General features: G+C 44.5%; 1 protein-coding gene across 1 annotated transcript; it reads left to right on the forward strand.

The window, feature by feature from the left end:
- Positions 1-2,557: 2,557 nt before the first annotated feature.
- On the forward strand, positions 2,558-16,041 carry LOC113567874 (tripartite motif-containing protein 16-like). The gene is made up of 6 exons (XM_035525043.1): positions 2,558-2,761; positions 13,654-13,743; positions 13,953-14,186; positions 14,380-14,539; positions 15,658-15,716; positions 15,946-16,041. The coding sequence occupies exons 1-5, from the start codon at positions 2,558-2,560 to the stop codon at positions 15,711-15,713; spliced, it is 744 nt and encodes a 247-aa protein (XP_035380936.1). The 3' UTR covers positions 15,714-15,716; positions 15,946-16,041.
- Positions 16,042-21,831: the final 5,790 nt, after the last annotated feature.

Raw genomic sequence — 21,831 nt, forward strand, 5'->3', positions numbered from 1 at the left:
ATTATTAAGAAGTTGTCTGGAAGATTTAAGCAGCCAAAAAGACCAGTGAAAACAGAGTGGGAAAGCTATCCCAGATGAAAAGGATCAAAGAATGAGATAACGAGATGGGTGGAATTTTTAGGAGCTCTTAAACAGACCAGTACCAGTCGACTCATTGGACATAGACCCAGCCAAAGGTAATTTACCCATAAGTAGTAGCCCACCTACAAATGAAGAAATGGCTAGAACCATTAAACAGCCAAAAACTGGAAAGGCTACAGGACTGGAGAACATACCAGCAGATGCCCTGAAAGCTGATACTACAGCCAGCACTGAGTTGCTTCACCCACTGTTTGCAAACATTTGGAAAGATGAACAAGTACAATCAGAATGGAAAGAGGGACACCCCATAAAACTTCCAAAGAAGGGAGACCTCAACTCTTGCTCAAGCTATAGAGGTATAACACTCATCAATACCAGAAAAAGTTTTAATCACTTCTTTACAGAGTGAAATACTTTGTTGACCCTGCTCTCAGAGGTCAACAGGCTGGCTTTAGTAGTAATAAATCATGTGTTTGTTAGACACTGGAGCCTTTCTGTCTTCAGACACCCAACACAAGGTCTCTGCTTATCAGGCATGACATGGCGGCTTGACCATGAGCTGGTCACCCGAGGCCATCTGCTTCCTCTTCTTGTCTCCTTTACCCCTCCCTGTCTCTCTCTTAGCACAGGAGTGGCTCATGTCAGGCACGGGAACAGCTCGTGGCTCGTTCATGCAGAGAACATCTAATCTTTACTAACCTTGTCTCTTTCCTTTCTATGTAGACCCTTAGAACATGCCTCACCCCCCATCATCCTCTAGATTTAGATATAGGACACATATATACTCTGTGCTTTCCTCAATAAAGTGGAACTCTCTTGATTTACTACTTTGGTGTCAGTGTCTCTTGACTTCCCCGGATCCGGCTAGAGAGGACAGAGGGTAACTTGGATGAGATTGATCCTGAAGGACTGGTCACTTTGAACCAGTTTCTAACAGCCTGGTGTCAGAAGTGGGATACTGCGCAGGTATGTGACACCCCAGTATTTAATGTGTCTTCTTCCTGCTCAGTTTCTTTGTGCTTAAATTTTGTTTAAATTCAGTTTAGGAGCGTTTTTGTCTGTAATAAGGCAGAAGAAGTCTCAGCCGTTGGCATGAGCTGAATGCTGAATTCTGTACCTACATTGTTATTTTGCCTGTTGAGAAGGCAGAAGAAGTCTCATCTACTGGCATGATCTGAATTTTGTGTACACTGTAATGATTTGTTATCCTGCCTGAGACTTATTGAAACGCAATTTACTGTTGAACCCTCCCGCCTCTGTACCTATTTGAGTGCTATTTGTATAGTTGTTTACTTGTTGTAATTTTTGCTGGGTGACCCATGGGTTCTGGTGTTAGTTATGTAAAACCCAGAAAGTGGGAAACCCTGAAGAATTGGATGTTCTGGTGTGGCCTAGGCTCACATTGTGATCTGTATATTAATTGTCTGACTGGATGGGCTAAATGTGCTGGGTTTAGACACCATCCATGTATAGGATCATTCGAGTGCAAATTTATAGTGCTCAGTGCTATGTTTATTTATGAAGGATATGGGGACCCTAGCTGGGATTTTCAATATATGAAGAATTCTTGGCAGGCCTGGACTAAGACCAAGCCGGTGTGGGACAAGGCGCATGGTGTAAAACCCAATAAGACACCAGGGTCTGAAATAACCGTTTTCGCTGCTGCACAGCTGAAAGGATCCCCTCTTCCACTTGTGAAGTGTGCACTGATAAGACAGACTCCTGCTCGGGCAGATGTTCTCTGCCGAAGGCCACAGACACGTCCGAGAGAAGGAGGAGCGGACGGCAATCCCACATCCGCCCTCTATCCTAACCTTGCCTCTCTACAGCAGGGTGAGACTTCGGCATGGCTCCAGCCCCCCCATATATATTTCTGCTCCATTCATGATTCTGGGTGAGTGCAGTGCCCAACCTTTACCAGCAAGTAACCTTCCCCACCAGGGTAAAGAGGACACTAGACCACTGCTACACCCATTACAAGGACAGTTACAAGGCACTAGCTCATCCACCATTTGATAAGTTGGACCATGCCACCATCTTTCTCATACTAAAATATAAACAGACAAACCAGAAACTCTGGTTCAGAGGGAGGTTGCGCACTGGACAGACCAATCGGTGGCCGCTCTGCAGTACACTCTGGATGACGCAGACTGGTACATGTTCCGTCACAGAACTGATGATTTTTTGCAACTTTACGGAGGTAGTAGTAGGGTTTATTGGGAAACAATCCCAAGAGCCACCATCAAGACGTTTCCCAACCAGAAGCCATGGGTGGACAAAACCATCCATGAGGCTTTGAACTCTCGCTCTGCTGCCTACAACACTGGGATCATCAGTGGGAACATGGACGGGTACAAGTCTGTGGCATATGGAGTGCGCAGAGTGGTGAGAGAGGAAGCAGCGCTACGGGAAGAAGCTAGATTCAGAGTACCAGCAGAGTGGCTCTAGAACCCTGTGGCAGGGACTACGGACGATCATGGACTACAGGAGCCCACCCCCTGGACTGATGAGCACGGATAAGTCTCTGGCGAATGAGCTAAATACATTCTTCATTCACTTCGAGGCTGCATCTAGCAGCGCTAATGCTAACCTCACTAGCACTAACAATACAAATGGTGCTATCGGCACAACCAATGGCAAATGTGCAGAGCCCACCATAGGCCAGCGGCCATCACGGAGAGTGACGCAAGGAGAGTATTCAAAAGAGTGAATACCAGAAAGGTGGCGGGACCAGATGGCATCTGCGGTAGAGTCCTCAGAGCCTGAGCAGACCAGCTAGCCCTGGTATTCACTGACATCTTTAACCTCTCCCTGACGCTTGGTATCGTCCCATCCTGTTTCAAATGATCCACCATTGTCCCCGTCCCAAAGAATCCTCGGCCTTCCTGCCTCAACGACTACTGCCCTTTTGACCTCACTTCAGTCGTGATGAAGTGCTTTGAAAAGCTAGTCAGAGACTTCATCACCTCTTCACTGCCAGCCTCCATGGACCCACTGCAGTTTGCATACCGCCACAACCGCTCCACTGATGATGCAATTGCACATCTGCTCCACATCATACTGACCCACTTGGATAAAGGGAGAGGTAATTATGTTAAACTGCTGTTTGTCGACTACAGTTCAGCATTTAACACCATCATCCCCTCCCTACTCACTACTAAGTTGCAGGATCTAGGACTGCATCCATCCCTGGGTGACTGGATCTCCAACTTCCTAACAGACAGACCACAATCAGTACAGGTGGACAACTGTGCCTCATCCACCCTCACCCTCAGCACTGGAGCTCCTCAGGGTTGTGTCCTAAGCCCTCTGCTCTACTCACTGTACACCTACGACTGTGCAGCCACTTCCAGCTCCACCATCATCAAGTTTGCTGATGATACTGTCATTATGGGCCTGATCTCGGACAACCATGAGAGGGCCTACCTGGAGGAGATTAAATGTGCCACTTATTCATCCTTTAGCTCACACTGTTACACTGGTCTGGTCTCTGGCTTATCCATCTGCTCTGTGGGAATTTCAGGGGTCCCTGTGGACTGTCCTAAAATGCACTCTCTGCCCGTTAGAAGTCCAGATGACCCCTCAACTTTCTTGATGCATCGGTTTGCAGTTATTCCTGGTTCTCCAGTTAACATATTGGGTCACGATTTGATGTTTAAAATGAATTTCTCTCTCCCTCTTGAGCAGGGCAAAATGACGATCCATTCCAGACCAGATATCTCTGTTTACAGATGTGCTGGGCCAACTTAGCAACACAGCCAACCACACTATACTTCCTGAGCTGGAAGACAACCCTAAATCTCTGTGGGCCACCCATAAGAATGATGTGGGGTTTATAGATTGTTCTCCCTACAAGACTTGACTCAAGCATGGTACCCCTGTTTACTGTAAACAGTATCCGCAATCTCCTGAAAAAGAAGCAGGTCTGTCACCCATCATTGACTCCCTGCTCACCCAAGGTGTCATCATTCCCACTGTGTCACACTACAATACACCTGTAAACAAGACCTCAGGCCCATTAATGCATAGTAGTTCCTATAGCCCCGCTGGTGCCTGATGTCTCTGCCATTTTAACTGCTATACCTGCACACCAGTCCACCCAGACAGCCAACCACTTTTTGCATTTACATTTCAGTATAGGCATTACATGTGGTGCCGGCTCCCCCAGGGTTTCCTGGACTCCCCAGCTGTGGTCTCTGCTGTTGTAAGAGATGCATTGGCATCCTGGGCCCCTCCAGAGGGCTGTGTTATCAGTTATGCAGACGATGTCCTTTTGTCATCAACAACAGAGGAGTGCTGCGTAATGGGGTCTCGCTCACTACTGAAACATCTGGCTTCATGCAGTTTTAAGGTTTCACCACCTAAGCTCCAGTGGTGCAAGCTGTCTGTCACATATCTGGGGTTCCTGCTGTCTGCTGGTGAACACCGCCTCTCTGAAGACTGTCATATGTGACATCCCGCCACCCTACACAAAACAAGCCATGCTGAGTTTCCTGGGTCTGGTTAACTACTGCCGCCAGTGGGTGCCCAATTGTCCCCTTCATGATAAAGTCCTCAGGCAGGGCTGTGGAAAAGACTGTCCTGATATGTTGGTCTGAACTGAAACCATGCATCACTCATTTAGGACTCTGAAATCAGCCTTGTGCTCTGCTCCAGCGCTTGGCCTGCAGAACTATAATCTGCCCTTCCACCTTTACGTTTCTGAAAACGGCTCCACAGCCATGGGCGTGCTGGCCCAGGAGCATGGTGGCAGTTATCGCCCTGTGGCCTACCTTCCAAAACTTTTGATTTGGTAGTTCAAGGTATGCCAGCCTGCTTACACACTGTGGCTGCCTCGGAGCTGCTGCTCACTGACACCTAGAAATTGCTACTGTCTCATCCCATGGTTCTACACACTTCACATCAAGTTATTAATATTCTGAATAACATTCAAATACAGCACATGATGGCACAGCGACGCTCAGACTATCCTCTGCGCCACTCAGAATTTATCCATTAAATCAGACACAAGCCTGAGTTCACCTGCTAATCTGTTGCAATCGCTTTTGACATCGCTAGATCATTCTGATGACTCTGCATGGAGGCTATCCTTGAGTCCTCGAGCATGTGCTGATATCTCTAGCACACTGATCGAAGGCGGCTATCGCATTTTTGTAGCTGGCTCATGTTTTAAACTGTCTGACTCCGAATTTTCCTGTGGTTATTCTGTCTGCTCTCTGCCCAACCTCATTTGGGAGGTTACGCTCTCCCTTACAGGTCTGCTTAAGCAGCTGAACTAATGTCATTGACCAGGGCCCGTCATCTATTCCGGGATCAGGTTGTCACCAGCTATACTGATTCCCGTTATGCGTTTGGAGTTGCTCATGACTTAAGGAAGATTTAGCACTCCAGGGGGTTCCACAACTCGGACGGTAAGCCCATTTCTAATTCAGGACTAGTGTCTGCACTTTTGTCGGCATGTACACTACCAGCTCGGCTGGCTATCGTAAAGGTCAAAGGTCATGACACAACCTCTGGATCCGACACGGCCACTGGCAATGCCTTAGTGGATGAGGTTGCACGTTGGGCAGCTGTTAATGCCCCCTCATGCCCATACCCTTTATCAACATGTGAAGCTGTATCTATGTTCTCATTGCTTGGTGCCAACTGATATCAATCTGCGTTTCTTACAAACTCAAGGTACACGACAGAACTGCTCTCATTGGGCTGATCAAGGATGTAGTCCTGATAAAAATGGTGTAATCCATGACCCGGAAGGGCGTATCGCCCTTCCTAAATCTGTTTTGCCATTTATTGTGCATCATTTTCATGGGATTTCACATGTCGCACAAAGGGGGTGACAGCTAACATTCAAATACAGTTTTGTATACCTGAAACACATAAAACTGTAAAACTCCTCTTAGATAGCTGTTAAAAATACAAAAATATAAGCCAAACATGCCTTGCTGGCTCCTGAATATCCCTTTCAGTGTCTACAGATAGACTTTACACACATGCTACCTTGTGATCAGTTGAAGTTCTTGCTAGTGATTGTAGACAGGTTTACCAAGTGGACTGAGGCGTTTCCTTGTTCTAAGGAAGATGCCTGCATTGTGGTTAAACTCCTAGCCAAAGAGAGAGTTACAGTGTGCCTTGGGTAATATATACAGATCAGGGACCATGTTTTATTTCTAAGGTAAGACAGAAACTATGCACCAACTTAACTATTTACTGGAAGTTTCAAATCACTTATCAATCATCTGGCATTGCTGAGAGAATGAATCGTACCTTGAAAGAAAGGTTAACAAAGGCTATGATAGAAACAGGAAAGAAGTGGATTGATCTACTGCCAGCAGTGTTGTGTGAGATCAGAATGACGCCCAGTGCCACCACTAAATTGTCACCATTTGAGGTCATTTTTGGTAGACCATTTACCACCCCATGGGTCAGAGGTAACCCAGGTGTTACTCATTCAGGTGACATGGATATGATCTTGGCGGACTACACCCAAATGTCGACTGAGAAATTGAACAGTGGGCATGGTAATGACTCCTGCGTGTTCCCTCTTCCCACAGACAAGCCTGCTCATCTATTTATTCCAGATGACACTGTTTTGGTCAAATCATTGAATCCTCAGAAGGTTGGTGAAGCTGCGTATGGGTTTTTAAATGATTTCATTAAGTTTTCATATCACAAAAACAAACAATGAAAACATTACATATGAAATTGTTTTATAATGCCATTCATAAGAGAGAATCTATACTTTACAATAATTTTTCATGTCACTTCTCATAATTTTCGTACGAAAAACAAAGTAAGATTACATATGGACCAAGTCATAGATAATCACATGAAACTCATTTTTACACTTCACATAAATCCATAGTACAAACATTTTTAAAATTTCCCATATCATTTTTCACCTTGTCATCCTTCTGTCTCTAACTTTACTATACATTGTTCCACTACTTGTTCACTTGACAAAGGTATTTTCCATAGTCATTTTAGTTCCTGAAACTTTCCAAACTTTACAATCTATGCTGCAAACATTAAGATTTCCCATGATGCATCACTATCTTGTCATACTTTTGTCTTTTTTTTTTTACTTTACATTGTTTCACTACTTGTTCACGAAACACAAAAGTATTTTCCATAGTCATTTTAGCTCTTGTAGACCAATTTTGATTCACAATTGTGCATATACATAGCCAAAACAAAATTCTCTTTTGACAACGTATGTTCACATTATAAGCACGATCTGTAATGTTTTTGCGATTAAACTCAAAGTTTAAACCAAACCTCCTGAATTGTTCCCATATTTCTTTAGATCTATAGCAGTCCACTAACAGATGCCCTATTGTTTCTTTCTCTTTACATTTAGTCATTGGGCATTCGGTCGTCTTCACAAAGCAACTCAATTTAACCGCAGACCTCGTTGGTAGCCTACCCACTGTGGCAAGCCACATTTTATCCTTTATTTTCTCTGACATGTTCTCCTGATAGCAAATTCAACAGATTTTTAATCTCCCTTTCATCGCAATCCTCGTATCTGCCCCCCGTACTCATGATCTGCTATACTTTTATAAATAGTTTTACTTGATTGCGTTCTCCAATCGATCTTCAAATTTTTACATTTATCAACAAAATCTGAGTACGGTACCTTCTTCCTTTTCCCAGTCTGAGAATTCACCAATCCATTTAGCTTTCCTACCAATGCTTGTATTGACATGTCTACAAAATTAAATTAAAAAGAAGTTATCACCAAGTTCTACTGCACCTAAACCTCCATTTTCTTTATTTTTATAAACATATTCCCTTTTCGTGGCTTCTCTGTTATTACCACAAATTGTTCTAATACATATTTTATTCAGTTCGCTTTTCCGCTGGAAGAAAAACGATAGACAGAAACAGTTTTGATAAAATGAATGTCTTAGTTTGATCTTCGATTCGTAACTCACACCCCAGTGTATAATCCTCTTTGATTCCTATCATTTCCTGTAGCTTCCTCTGACAGTTACTCTCAACTACATTTCCATTACCAATATAAATTCCAAGGATTATTTCCTCATGCGTATTGCCAGAGCACTCCTTCCTCCTTGTTCCCCCAATCTAAACCGCCTCAGTCTTGGAATGATTCAAAGATGGCCCGGAAAGAAGTCTATACAAGTCAAAATGTTCGAAGATCCTATCTAACTGAGTTTTTACAAAAACCGTTACGTCGTCCACATGTACGATACATTTCTGTAAATTACTGGTGATCAGAACTCCCTTTAGCAAATCGTCATTTTTTTTAATTTCAATAATAATGGACTTATGGCTAAAATATACAATGCTGCATTCAAAGGGCACCATTGTTTAACCCCGCTATGGATATAAATTTTGTCCATCAAGCCTCCGTTCACATTAACCCGAACAGTCGATTTCAAATACAGAAGCTTAATCAATCATTCTTATAAATCCTTCCGGGAATCCATACCATTCCATAACTGACCACAAGTAGTCATGTGATATCAAGTCAAAGGTTTTCTTCCGATCTAAGGCGACTATATAAAACCCAGGCTCATTCATACTGTGTGTGATAAGTTCTCTTGAGTTCTTGCCCGTTTGCTCCATTTCTATTAACTGATCTAAAACAGTTTCCAATCTCAATCAAAAGTTTTGCAAAGATTTTATACTCAATATTCATCAGCATCATTTGTCTCCAGTTATTTAGGTCATATTCATCACCTTTTTTATAAGTCAGGGTAAAAATTTCTATGATGGAGTTTTCATGCATTTTCATCATGTCTATTCCTTAGTTGAACACTACATACGGATCCCCAACAACTGTGATCGCAGTGACCTGAACCGCTGTGCTAACATCGGGATCAGTACAGTGGATACATGCCAGTCCACTGAAGAAATCACCAGTAGCCAACACATCCGACAAACCAAATACACCTTAACGCATTCACATATAACAAAATTTGATTTCATGCTGGGGGGCTGCCCCTCAGCTGCACCACATACCAAGGAAGTACTTCTTGGCCCTGTATGTTAATACATTTTAGCATTGGTATTATAACTTGATAGAGATCCTATCTGCCTATTAACATCCTTTGCAGACTCTTTGGTGCTTTCTCTCCTTGTTTTCCTGATAATTGCATGCAAAACCTCACTGTAGGAATAATGGGCCCCATCCATGTGATAATATTGGCATCACTTTCAGTCTCAACTGAGCAATGCAATCGTAAATGTTTCCAATCAGAACAAGCACGAAGCAGAATGCATGTGCAGGGGACAGCTTATTTACAGAGGAAACACACAAATCACAGAGACAAAATGATACACAAACTAAGCAATGGGGATGACAGCACAGGGCATGTAACAGACATGACAAAGGAAACATGACTTACCAAAAATAACCAACAAAATAGAAGGGCAAACACAGGGTACAAATAACCAAAACGATCATGCACTAAACAGACTCAGGTGAACATTGGAACAGAGAGAACCAAAACACGGCCTGGAATGAAGGAGCAGACAAGAGGCAGCGAAAACGAAACCAAGGAACAGAGCAGAGACGCAAAAGAAAAACAGACACAACCGGGAAACTACAGAAATAGGGACGCCAGGAGGGCAGCCATTCCTTACAGTAATTTAGCCTGTGTGGTCTCCCTGGTAGTGGTAGGACAGGTAGAGTCAGGGAAGGATTGTCTGGTATGTCAAGCATTCCATACACCCTGGGTACCAGTCACGGTAGATGATGTTACCGCAACAGCATTTAATCGTAACTCATCAGACTGTCAAATCAATATGGGAGTAGAGTTTATGCTAAATGTATCTAAGGCAGTAGCTGCCAGTGGTAACCTTGCCACCTGGGCCTCGGATTATAGTTCATGCCTGGACCACAGGACAGACTGCGACACTGGCATTAGTAAATGGTATTACCCCAGAAATATGATCCTAGCAGTATTACAGGTACCACCTGTCTATGTTCTGCAGGCTTACCTCATGATCCATTTTTAGGCCACACATCATGTAAAAATGAGGTATGGGCATTAGGCTCAGGGCTGGGAAGGTGTACAATAAATAATATAACAGGCACACCATCTCTTTGCCCTGCAATCCTGGGCACTGGAGCAACTGCAGGTATCATGTGGGTATGAGGTAAGATGGCATATTCCAGCCTACCCACATTGATAGTTAATAATACTCATCATCAATTTCTCTGGAAAAACTGTTGTACCCCAGCATTAACTATCCCATCTCTAGTCATGTATACTCTTTCACAGTTGATATCTAGCAGGGCTAAAAGGTCTGTAATTCCCAGCACCCCTAATAGGTATGATGGGTACATATTGGCCAACCCATGGACTAATCCCGGAGTGAACGTGGGTTGGAGTTTGTTCCTGGGAGGAGGAACTACTGCAACTCTTAACAAAATTAATGGTTTGGCATGGCAGGTACTTTATTTAGCCAATAGGACTAAAATGGCCCTGGCATTGCTCATTGATGAGGTAGATAAGATCCAAACCGCTGTCTTGCCAAACCGCCTAGCTCTAGATCTCCTCTTGGCAAAGGAGGGAGGCGTCTGCAAGGTCATTAATGAAATGTGTTGTTTTGACACCCCTAGTTACTATAACAACATTACTGACATCATTTTGCACATGAAGGCCATTATTGCTGAGCCTCCACCTGCTGATGATTCTTGGTTCAGTTGGCTGACGGGCCTTGTCGGCACTTCGGGATCTTGGCTCATAAACATATGTTTTCCCGTATTCTTGATTATTGTGTTGATTCTTGTTTGTGGCCCCTGTTTATTGTCACTGTCGTCTTCTATCATAACTGACATCTCTACCTCTGTGATTAATCATGCTAATGTTGCCTTGGTGCCTGCGTATGAGAAAGGTCTATATACTGATATATGATTCCTGTTGGAATCAAAAGGGGGAGTGTTAGACACTGGAGCCTTTCTGTCTTCAGGCACCCAACCCAAGGTCTCTGCTTATCAGCCATGACATGGCAGCTTGACCGCTAGCTGGCCGCCCGAGGTCATCCGCTCCCTGTTTTGCCTCCTTTACCCTTCCCTTTGTCTCTCTCCCTGTCCCTCTCTCTCTCTTTAAGCACAGGAGTGGCTCATGGAACAGCTCATGGCTTGTTCATGCAGAGAATGTCTAATCTTTACTAACCTTGTCGCTTTCCTTTCTACGTAGACCCTTAGAACATGCCTCACTTTTCCCTGTCATCCTGTAGATTTAGATAGTAAATATAGGACACATACATACTCTGTATGAATCATACTTCTTGATTCACTACCCTGGTGTCAGTGTCTCGTGACTTCCCCGGATCGATCCGGCTACAGAGGACGGAGGGCAGAGGGTAACTTGGTGGAGATCGAACCTGACATTCTGGTATTTTTGAACCAGTTTCGAATAGTGTTGGCCAGATTACAACTTTGCAAATAATAGAGTATAATAATAGAGTATAATCTAGAGTATCATTGCCTATCCAGGCCTTTGATAGCCTGCATAGGCATTGTGGAAGCATCTAAGACACTTTGGGATACCCAGTAAAATTACCAACATCATAAAGAATTCATAAGAAGGACTGACATGTAGGGTGATTCATGATAAACAAACCACAGAAGCTTTTAAAGTGCAGACAAGGGAGAGACAGGGCAGTCTGTTCATTTCTCTTCTTGCTGGCAATACACTGGACAATGAAAAAACCACAGCAGATAAACATAATGGTATACAATGGACACCCTGGCAACCTAGATGACCTGGACTTTGTGGACGATTTAGCCCTGCTCTCGCATACCCAGCTACAAATTCAGGAAAAAAAAATAGTACTCTTGCAGCATTCTCTGAGACCATGGGCTTGTCAGTTACAGAGGGAAAAACAAAATTCTCAGAATCAACACAAAACATGCCACCCATCAAGCAAAAGAATAATGTCTTGGCGGAAGTAGACAGCTTTACTTACCTTGGCAGCATAATCAATAAGCAAGGTGGAGCAGAGGCTGATGTCAGGGTAAGGCTGGGTGAAGTTCGAGCAGATGTTCATCACCTAAATAAGATGGAGTTCCAGTGATCTGACCATCAAGACCAAAGTTGGAATCTTTAACACTGTAGTCAAACCTGTGTTGTTTTATCGGTCTGAAACCTAGAGAAACACTGCGTGTATAGTAAACAAAATCCAGGCATTCATCAACACTTGCCTCAGGATTTTCTGGCCCAAGATCAGTAACCAGGATTTGAGGATAAGCTGCCAGTCCAAGAGGAGATTGCACAGAGATGCCGGAGATGGATTGGGTACACAATGCACAAACCGGCAACTAATATTACACAACAGGCCCTCTCCTGGAGCCTGCTGGGAAAAAGAGAGAGAGGAAGGCCTAAACACACCTGGAGAGACACAGAGAAAGAAAGAAGGAAGAAAGGAAAAACATGGAAGCAAATGGAAAGAATGGCAGAGGAGCAGGAGGCCTGGTGGGATTCTGTGCATGACCTATGCCCCCATGACAGGGATGGCAGGCTAAAAGAAAGAAGAAGACATAATGGACTCACAAATCCTTGAGTAAAAGATAAATTGTGTAGATTAATAATTAATAATGAACTTCTTCAGTTGTTCATCAACATATACAGGACACTCTGACAGCTCAGGCAGTGTGTAGTGAGGGTGCTGATTCCCTGTGTCTGTGCCTCAGACACTATGGAGAGAAGGACACTGCATAACAGTGAACATGGTGTTGACCTGGAGCTTCTGCTCCTCATGACATGCTTGGTATCCTCTCTGATTTCAGAGATAAACAGAAAGGGCTCTTTGGCCTCTGGGTCATCTCCATGCATGACTTCACTGAGGGCTTTCTGGTGCTTCTACTCAGTCATAAACAAAAATCTCAGCTCTGTCACATGACCACAGAACAGTGTCTGATTTCTGTCTACCCACAGCATAGCGATGGATAGATCCATTGAAACTGCTGTATCCTGCATCAGAGGCAGAGTAAAGATTAGAGTTATAATCAGCTCAGTCATAACCCAAATTAAAATGGGAAATAAATACTCAGTCAGAATTAGTTTATCTGTGTAGATCCTACTTTATCTCTGGAGTGAAAGTCTTTCCTATTGACCAGCAAGGTGATAGTTAGAGTGACATACAGACCATAGGAGTTATTGGAGGAGAGGAAAGGAGCTGCCAGACACCACCATACAACTTAGGGGGAGCGGATACGCAATAAGCTATAGTACATGCAAACACACACATGTATCTAAATGGCCATTTGGATTTATTCCACTGAACGCATTCTTGTCATTCATTTGAACGGTAGCAATGTTCCAAGTGTACTAAATTAGTTAGGTAGCTACATTACAGCTAGACATGCTAGCCTAATATTAATGCATGTTTAATTAATTAAATAAATAAATAAATAAAAACAGAATACTGATTGTATATTACACACTGTAGACACACCCATATACACTGCCCATTTGGAGCTACTCCAGTCTGCAGAGATACCCTTCTCTCCCTTCAACAGCTGAGAGTATTCTTGGTATTTGCATAGCTCTGCCCCCCTCCTACTCAATTCAGAGAAAACGAAACTAATCTCAGAGTTCCGCTCTCTCAGTGCAGTTAGACAGGAAAATCCAGGAGCAAGAGAAGAAGGTCCAGGAGCTGAAGCAGGCTGTAGACACTCTTAAGGTGAGTACTGAGTACAGAGCTGCTGGAGCAGCTATTTCAGAGTTCAGTCAGGCCTCTCCTCCAGACAGCCAGTGAGGAGACCAGTGTTGACACACTTTGGGATCCTACACAACCACGTTGTGCACTATAAGTCATCCAGGGTCACAGTGAGGGAGTAGATGATACTTCAGTTTTAGATGGACCTCCATCTTGTCTGTGTCTCCTAACAGCGTTCTGCACAGGCAGCAGTGGAGGACAGTGAGAGGATCTTTACTGAGCTGATCTGCTCCATTGAGAAAAAGCGCTGTGAGGTGAGAGAGCTGATCAGAGATCAGGAGAAGGCTCAACTGAGTCAAGCTGAAGGACTTCTGGATCAATTGGAGCAGGAGATTGCTGATCTTAAGAGGAGAGACTCTGAGCTGCAGCAGCTCTCCCACACAGAGGATCACGTCCAATTCCTTCAGGTAACAAACTCTCTCAGCTACAGAGGAACCTGCTCCTCATCAAGTTTCTATAATGACTCTTCACAAAAGCTCATTAAATCAAATATAAACATAACTTTCTAATAACAAATGTGTGTTTAGTGTAATTTGGTGTGAGATCATTCATTACTCTTGTACAACTTTATCCTTCTCTAATGTTTTCTTCTGTTTGTAGAGTTTCCAGTCTCTCTGTGTCTCTTCTGGATCTGAGGACTCTACAAGCATCCCTGTCCATCAACATCTCTCATTTGATGGAGTGAAGAAATCTCTCTCTGATCTGAAAGAGCGACTAGAGGAATTCTGCAAGGAGGAATTCAACAAGATCCCTCCACAAGGTAAGAGCCGTCCTGCTGTGAAACATAATGATGGAAATCTCTACTTACTCAGTGACAGGGTAAAGAAAACTATAAGATTACTTAAACTACATAGAAGGGATTTAATGTACCTTTGAGATTGAACCATTACTGCTGCCCTCTACTGGTAAATGTCATTCATGCAGTTCTGTGTTTGGACTTTCATGTGTTGATGGTTTAAATCTTCAAATATCTACAAATATTTATTGTGTTCAATGTTCCTACTATTACAAAACAGTCCCACACATACAGAGACAGAAACAGAGAGAGAGAGAGAGAGAGAGAGAGAGAGAGAGAGAGAGAGAGAGAGAGAGAGAGAGAGAGAGAGATACACATAAAGAGATGAAAAGGTTATAGAGGGATGACATAGTTGAGGACAGGAGAAAGACCAAGAAGGTAAATGATCTGCATAATTGAAACATTTAATGACTGATTATAATGATTAACAACTGTTTTAAATTATTTGCATTAATAATAAATTATATTTGACTGGTTGACTAATTGATTTAAACGTCACATTAGGGTTCTGTAGTAACCTAGCAACCATAGAAGGACAAATGAATGAATACAGTAACTTCTGGACACTAATATTACATCATGATTCACTAGTGATCAATTATTTGTTCTTGTAGTAGTGGCATTGGATGGAATAATTTTATATAATAGCAACCAGGAGGGGGCGCTAATACTCCTATCTATTGATGAACATATTAAACATTGTTCTTGTTATTGACTCATGAAGAAATGCTGGGGTAACAGGACCTTTGTGTATTAAATATGAGCTCTGTGGGATAATCTACCATTTTACACTAGAGGGCGCTAATACTCTTAACTAATAATGAAGTATTACACATTGTTCCTGTTAATAACTGCCATATGCAGTATACACAGACAGATGTAAAGAGAGAGAGAATCTTCCTGATGATATTTACTGATCTTCCCCAAAGTCCATAATTAACAGAAAGATTAGAGAATGTTTTTCTTCATAAACACATAATCCACATATAATCCCACATTTATTCTGATCATTTTCTGTCTTTCTGGATGGATTATTTGGGTCTCATTCATTCTATTTGATCATTTTGATTCTGTTCCTCCAGAGCTGCAGCAGTTCAGGTTTTACCTTCAGAGCCAAAGACCAGAGAAGATTTCCTGAAATGTAACACACACACACACACACACACACACACACACACACACACACACACACACACTCACACTCACACAGGCACACATGCGCACACACATACACACACACATTCAAATATTACTTGTACTCCCGGTTTTAATATGAACATGTCATTGTTACCATAGAGAAAAACACAAATGAGTGTATATTTATTAATATTAATAGAACTTGTAAATAAAAACCTCAAATGTTGTTTCAGATTTTTATCAGTTGACTCTGGATCCAAACATATCGTCACCTCACTCTGTCTGAGATGAACAGAGTGGTGACATGGAGTGAGAGAGTCCAGCCATACTCTGATCATCCAGAGAGATCTGACTACTTGTCTCAGGTGATGTGTAAGGAGAGTGTGTGTGGACACTGTTACTGGGATGTTGAATGGAGCAGTGTGGGAGGGGTGATCATATCAGTCTCATATAAAGATATCAGCAGGAAAGGACGGGGTAATGAGTGTGGGTTTGGACTCAATTCTCAGTCCTGGAGTCTGTGGTGTTCTTCCACTCTATCTTTCTGCCACAATAACATTGAGACTGAGATCCCAGGACCACCATCCTCCAGAATAGGAGTGTATGTGGATCACAGTGCAGGAACTCTGTCCTTCTACAGAGTCTCTGACACAATGACCCTCATGCACACAGTCCACACCACATTCACTCAGCCCCTCTGTGGTGGGCTTGGGGTTGTGTGAGCCCATCTAACGTGTTTGTGGTATATTGTGATTAGGGTAGAGATGAGACATTAATGCACAGGGCCAGGGTCACCGCTAAGCCCCGCCTCAAAACAAGCAAACCATTTTGGCTGTTTACTGTAAAGTTCTTTCTAATTGACTGTTTGAGTGCACAAACGTGAAGAGTAGAGAAGTTCTAAGTTTCAATACAAATGAGAGGTAGAGTTATTAGGGCACTGTAAATATCTTTACGAGTTTAAACTCACATTCAGACAGTACCGTTAGTTTAATGTTGGTGATTTATTTTGTGAATTTTCATTCACATTTCTAGCTAAATTTACTTTTAATGTTTCTGCTGCTTACCTTATAAACTTGTCTTATTAGCAGTGTTTTCCACTTATTTTTTTTTATTTGGGCATTTTACATTTGATAAACCTATATTGATTAAGAAAACTTCTGATACATCGTGTTTTTTTTAATAAAAAAGTGAAATTGACACCAGCACCTCTGCTCGCTCCCTGACGTCATGCGCGAGCCCAGTTTGGGAAGCTTTTCCAAGGCGCACGTACAACTGTTAAGCGTAGCCACGTGAAGACGCGCGCACGTTTCAGTTTCCTTATGTCGTGTGCAGTTCAGTGGCGGTATCGCTGGTCCTCGTTTATCCCCAGCGTGAACCGCAGGCTGCCTCTGCCTGTGCTTTAAATGCTGCTAGTAGCGTTAGTAAACTTGCCCGCAGGAATCTCTCACTACAGTAGATGAGCAAGTTGAGTTTGGTTTATTTGTCACATATATAGTCATACACAGTATAACTCGCAGTGAAATGGTTGAGAGTGCTCTGTCCAAACTGAGGAAAAAGAAAAACAGGGGTGCATAGAAATATATATCTATATATATATACAAAAATATATTAACAATGTATGTACAATATATGTATATTATGTTTATATACACAATGTACAATGTATATATGGAAATTTATATATGTATGTACACAATGTACAGTTCCATCTTGTAATTGAACATATTTACAGTTATATGTTACATGGTGGTGGTGGTCCCCACAGTTTATCAGTTTCCCTGATTCAGGGCCTGAATGGCCTGTGGGAAGAAGCTCCTCTTCAGTCTCTGTGTCTTGGTCTTCAGAGAGCGAAAGCGCTTCCCTGACCTCATCAGAGAGAAGAGCTTATTGTTGGGATCGGTGGGGTCCTTCACAATCCTCCTGGCCTTGGTTTGGCACCGCTTGTAATAGATGGTCTGCAGGTCAGGAAGTTCCATATGAGTGATGCACTCTGCTGAATGCACCACCCTTTGGAGTGCTTGTCTGTCCTGCATGGTGCTGTTCCCAAACCAGACTGTGATGTTCCCCGTGAGGATGCTCTCGATAGTGTAGGTGTAGAAGTTCCGCAGTACCTTGGAGGGCAGTCTGAAGTCTCTTAGGCGTCTGAGGTGGTAAAGATGCTGATGAGCCTTCTTTGCCAGGGAGTTGGTATGGCGAGACCAAGACAGGTCCTGCGAGATATGAACACCAAGGTACCTAAAACTATCTACTCTCTCCACCGTGGTACCACTGATCCTCACAGGTTGGTAGTGCCGCTCCAAACAGCTTTCACTGGTTGGTACGGTGGCCAGGAGGACCCATCAGCAGTGAATGAAAAACATGCATTAATCAAAATGACAACACGAGCGCTACATTTCAGAAAACATCCGACTTCAGAAACACTGCAGATCCGGTCACAACACAGCAGAGGTGATTCTGGAGGACATACGGAGGGGATGGACTCATGAGACCTGCAGGAACCCAGTAGCTGATAGAAAAGAATATTTGCCATTATCACGGTTATATCAGTTTAGACTGGTACAGAATGAACAACTGACCTAGTCATGCTCCGCAGTCTTGAGTTTGTTGAACATTAATAAAACAAAATCCAAGTTAACACCAATATAAACCTAACCCTGCCAGTAAATGACTATCTACATTCAGTGTTACTATATTACAATCCATGGCATCCACCGTTTGGTAAGTCGGACCATGCCGACTTGTGATCTAGTGTCCTATTTCCCCTGGTGGGGAAGGTTACGTGCTGGTAAAGGTTACGTGCTGGTAAAGGTTGGGCACCGCACGCTTGAGGTTAGCGCTGTTGAAATCCCCAACCACAATAAGTGCAGTGTCCCGGTGCTGTGCCTGAAACTGTGTGAGAGCCTCATGAAGTTCCCACAGTGCAGTGTCCATGTTAGCCTGAGGTGGGATGTACACGGTGTTGATGATGACCGAAGTGAACTCCCGAGGAAGGTAGAAAGGACGAAGTTTGAGGGCGAGCAGCTCCAGGTTGGGTGAGCAGGAGCAGGCGAGAGTAACAACGTTGGCATTGTTGCACCAGCTGTTGTTTACCATCACACACACTCCGCCGCCTCTCGATTTCCCCGAATCTGCCGTCCTGTCCATGCGGTGAACCGAGAAGAACTCGGCCGGCTGGATAGCGTGGTTTGGTACCGCTGGGTTCAGCCACGACTCGGTGAAGCAGAGGAGATTGCAATCCCGAATGTCCCTCTGGAACTTTATCCTGGCCCGGAGGTCGTCTAGCTTGTTATCCAGAGACTGGACGTTGGCTAGCAGGATGCTAGGTAAGGGAGCTCGGTGTGCCCGAGCCCTCAGCCTGTTCCTGACGCCGGCTCGCTTCCCTCGCGGCCTTTTCCTCGCGCCGCGTCTTCTGTTTTCCCTCAGGATCTCCGTCGGCCATCTTGGGTCCGGGGTTACAGACGGCTTGAGGTGAGTGCTATGTAGATTAAGAGAAATAAGGGCATCTCTGCTGTACGGGATACGTGCCGTGGTGTGTAGAGAAGGGCTGCGGAGAAGTCAGGGGTAGCGGGAAGAGCGAAAAGAACGAAAAAGATAGCGAAAAGAGCGAAAAAAAGTGCCAGGTGTGGACGGAGCAGTCGTGACGGCAGCCGACCTCACCGGCGCCATCTATAATGTTTGCCACGCCGCCATCTTCCTCCTACCAAAATATAAACAACGGCTGAAACGGGAAGCTCCGGTTCAGAGGGAGGTCGCGCGCTGGACAGACCAATCGGTGGCCGCTCTGCAGGACGCTCTGGATGACGCGGACTGGGACATGTTCCGGCGCAGCACTGATGATGTCAGCGAGTTTACGGAGGCAGTAGTAGGATTTATTGGGAAACTGGTGGACGACACGATCCCAAGAATCACCATCAAGAAGTTTTCCAACCAGAAGCCCTGGGTGGACAGAACCATCCGCGAGGCTCTGAACTCTCGAACTGCTGCCTACAATGCGGGGATCATCAGCGGAAACATGGACGAGTACAAGTCTGCAGCATACGGAGTGCGCAGGGCGGTGAGGGAGGCGAAGCGGCGCTACGGGAAGAAACTAGAGACACAGTTCCAGCAGAGAGGTTCTAGATCCCTGTGGCAGGGACTACGGATGATCACGGACTACAGGAGCCCACCCTCCGGACTGATGAGTGCGGATGAGTCTCTGGCGAACGAGCTGAATACATTCTTTGCTCGCTTCGAGGCTACATCTAGCAGCACAAATGCCAACGGCGCTAGTGCTAGCAGCGCCAATGCTAACGGCGCTAATGCTAACGGCGCTAGTGCAAATGGCACTATCGGCGCAGCCAATGGCACATGCGCGGGGCCCACCATAGAACAGCGCCCTCTCATCATCACGGAGAGTGACGTGAGGAGAGTGTTTAAAAGGGTGAATACCAGGAAGGCGAGGGGACCAGACGGTATCTGCGGGAGGGTCCTCAAAGCCTGCGCAGATCAGCTAGCCCCGGTATTCACCGACATCTTCAATCTCTCCCTGACGCTCGGTATTGTCCCGTCCAGCTTCAAGCGGTCCACCGTCCACCATCGTCCCCGTCCCGAAGAAACCTCGACCCTCCGACCTCAATGACTACCGCCCTGTCGCCCTCACATCAGTCGTGATGAAGTGCTTTGAAAAGCTAGTTAGAGACTTCATCACATCTTCACTGCCAGCCTCCACGGACCCACTGCAGTTTGCATACCGCCACAACCGCTCCACTGACGATGCGATTGCACATCTGCTCCACACCACACTGACCCACCTGGACGAAGGGAGGGGAAATTGTTAAAATGCTATTTGTCGACTACAGTTCAGCATTTAACACTATCATTCCCTCCCTACTCACTACTAAGTTGGGAGATCTAGGACTGCATACATCCCTGTGCGACTGGATCTCCAACTTCCTAACAGACAGACCACAATCAGTACGGGTGGGCAACTGCGCCTCATCCACCCTCACCCTCAGCACTGGAGCTCCTCAAGGTTGTGTCCTAAGCCCCCTGCTCTACTCACTGTACACCTACGACTGCACAGCCACTTCCAGCTCTAACACCATTGTCAAGTTTGCTGATGACACCGTTGTCGTGGGTCTGATCTCGGACAACGACGAGAGGGCCTACCTGGAGGAGATTAAACACTTGGAAAACTGGTGCCAGGAAAATAATCTCCTCCTAAACGTCAGTAAGACAAAGGAGCTGATCGTGGATTGCAGCAAGAAGCAGGAGCGGCACTACCAACCTGTGAGGATCAGTGGAACCACGGTGGAGAGAGTAGATAGTTTCAGGTACCTTGGTGTTCACATTTCGCAGGACCTGTCCTGGTCCCGCCATACCAGCTCCCTGGCAAAGAAGGCTCGTCAGCGTCTTTACCACCTCAGACGCCTAAGGGACTTCAGACTGCCCTCCAAGGTACTGCGGAACTTCTACACCTGCACTATCGAGAGCATCCTCACGGGGAACATCACAGTCTGGTTTGGAAATAGCACCAAGCAGGACAGACAAGCACTCCAAAGGGTAGTGCGTTCAGCAGAGCGCATCACTCACTCGGAACTTCCTGACCTGCAGACCACCTACTACAAGCGGTGCCAAACCAAGGCCAGGAAAATTGTGAAGGACCCCACCCATCCCAACAATAGACTCTTCTCTCTGTTGAGGTCAGGGAGGCACTTCCGCTCCCTGAAGGCCAAGACAGAGAGGCTGAAGAGGAGCTTCTTCCCACAGGCCATTCGGGCCCTGAATCAGGGAAACTGATAAACTGTGGGGACCACCACCACCACCACCACGTAACATGACTGTATATCTGTACATCTGTATATATAGATTTAGATTTATACTCAATTAACCTGTTACAACAACTGTAGATATGGTACTATACAATGGATCTGTACATTCTGTAGATTGTGTACATATATACTCAACCATATACATTGTACATTGTGTATATAATCATAATATACATATATTGTACATACATTGTTAATATATTTTTGTACATACATAGAATATATATTTATCTGTATATATATTTTTTTTCTCTATGCACCCCTGGTTCTCTTCCTCAGTTTGGACAGAGCACTCTCCACCATTTCACT

The sequence above is a fragment of the Electrophorus electricus genome, chromosome 4, assembly GCF_013358815.1.
Source record: "Electrophorus electricus isolate fEleEle1 chromosome 4, fEleEle1.pri, whole genome shotgun sequence".
NCBI classification, from domain to species: Eukaryota; Metazoa; Chordata; class Actinopteri; order Gymnotiformes; family Gymnotidae; genus Electrophorus; species Electrophorus electricus.

Excerpts from the sequence above, each read along its gene's own strand:
- LOC113567874 (XM_035525043.1), top strand. The coding sequence starts at position 2,558 with ATGGACTACAGGAGCCCACCCCCTGGACTGATGAGCACGGATAAGTCT. Across the intron at positions 14,187-14,379 it reads ATCACGTCCAATTCCTTCAG|AGTTTCCAGTCTCTCTGTGT; the intron begins GTAACAAACTCT and ends TTCTGTTTGTAG. Across the intron at positions 14,540-15,657 it reads CAACAAGATCCCTCCACAAG|AGCTGCAGCAGTTCAGGTTT; the intron begins GTAAGAGCCGTC and ends CTGTTCCTCCAG.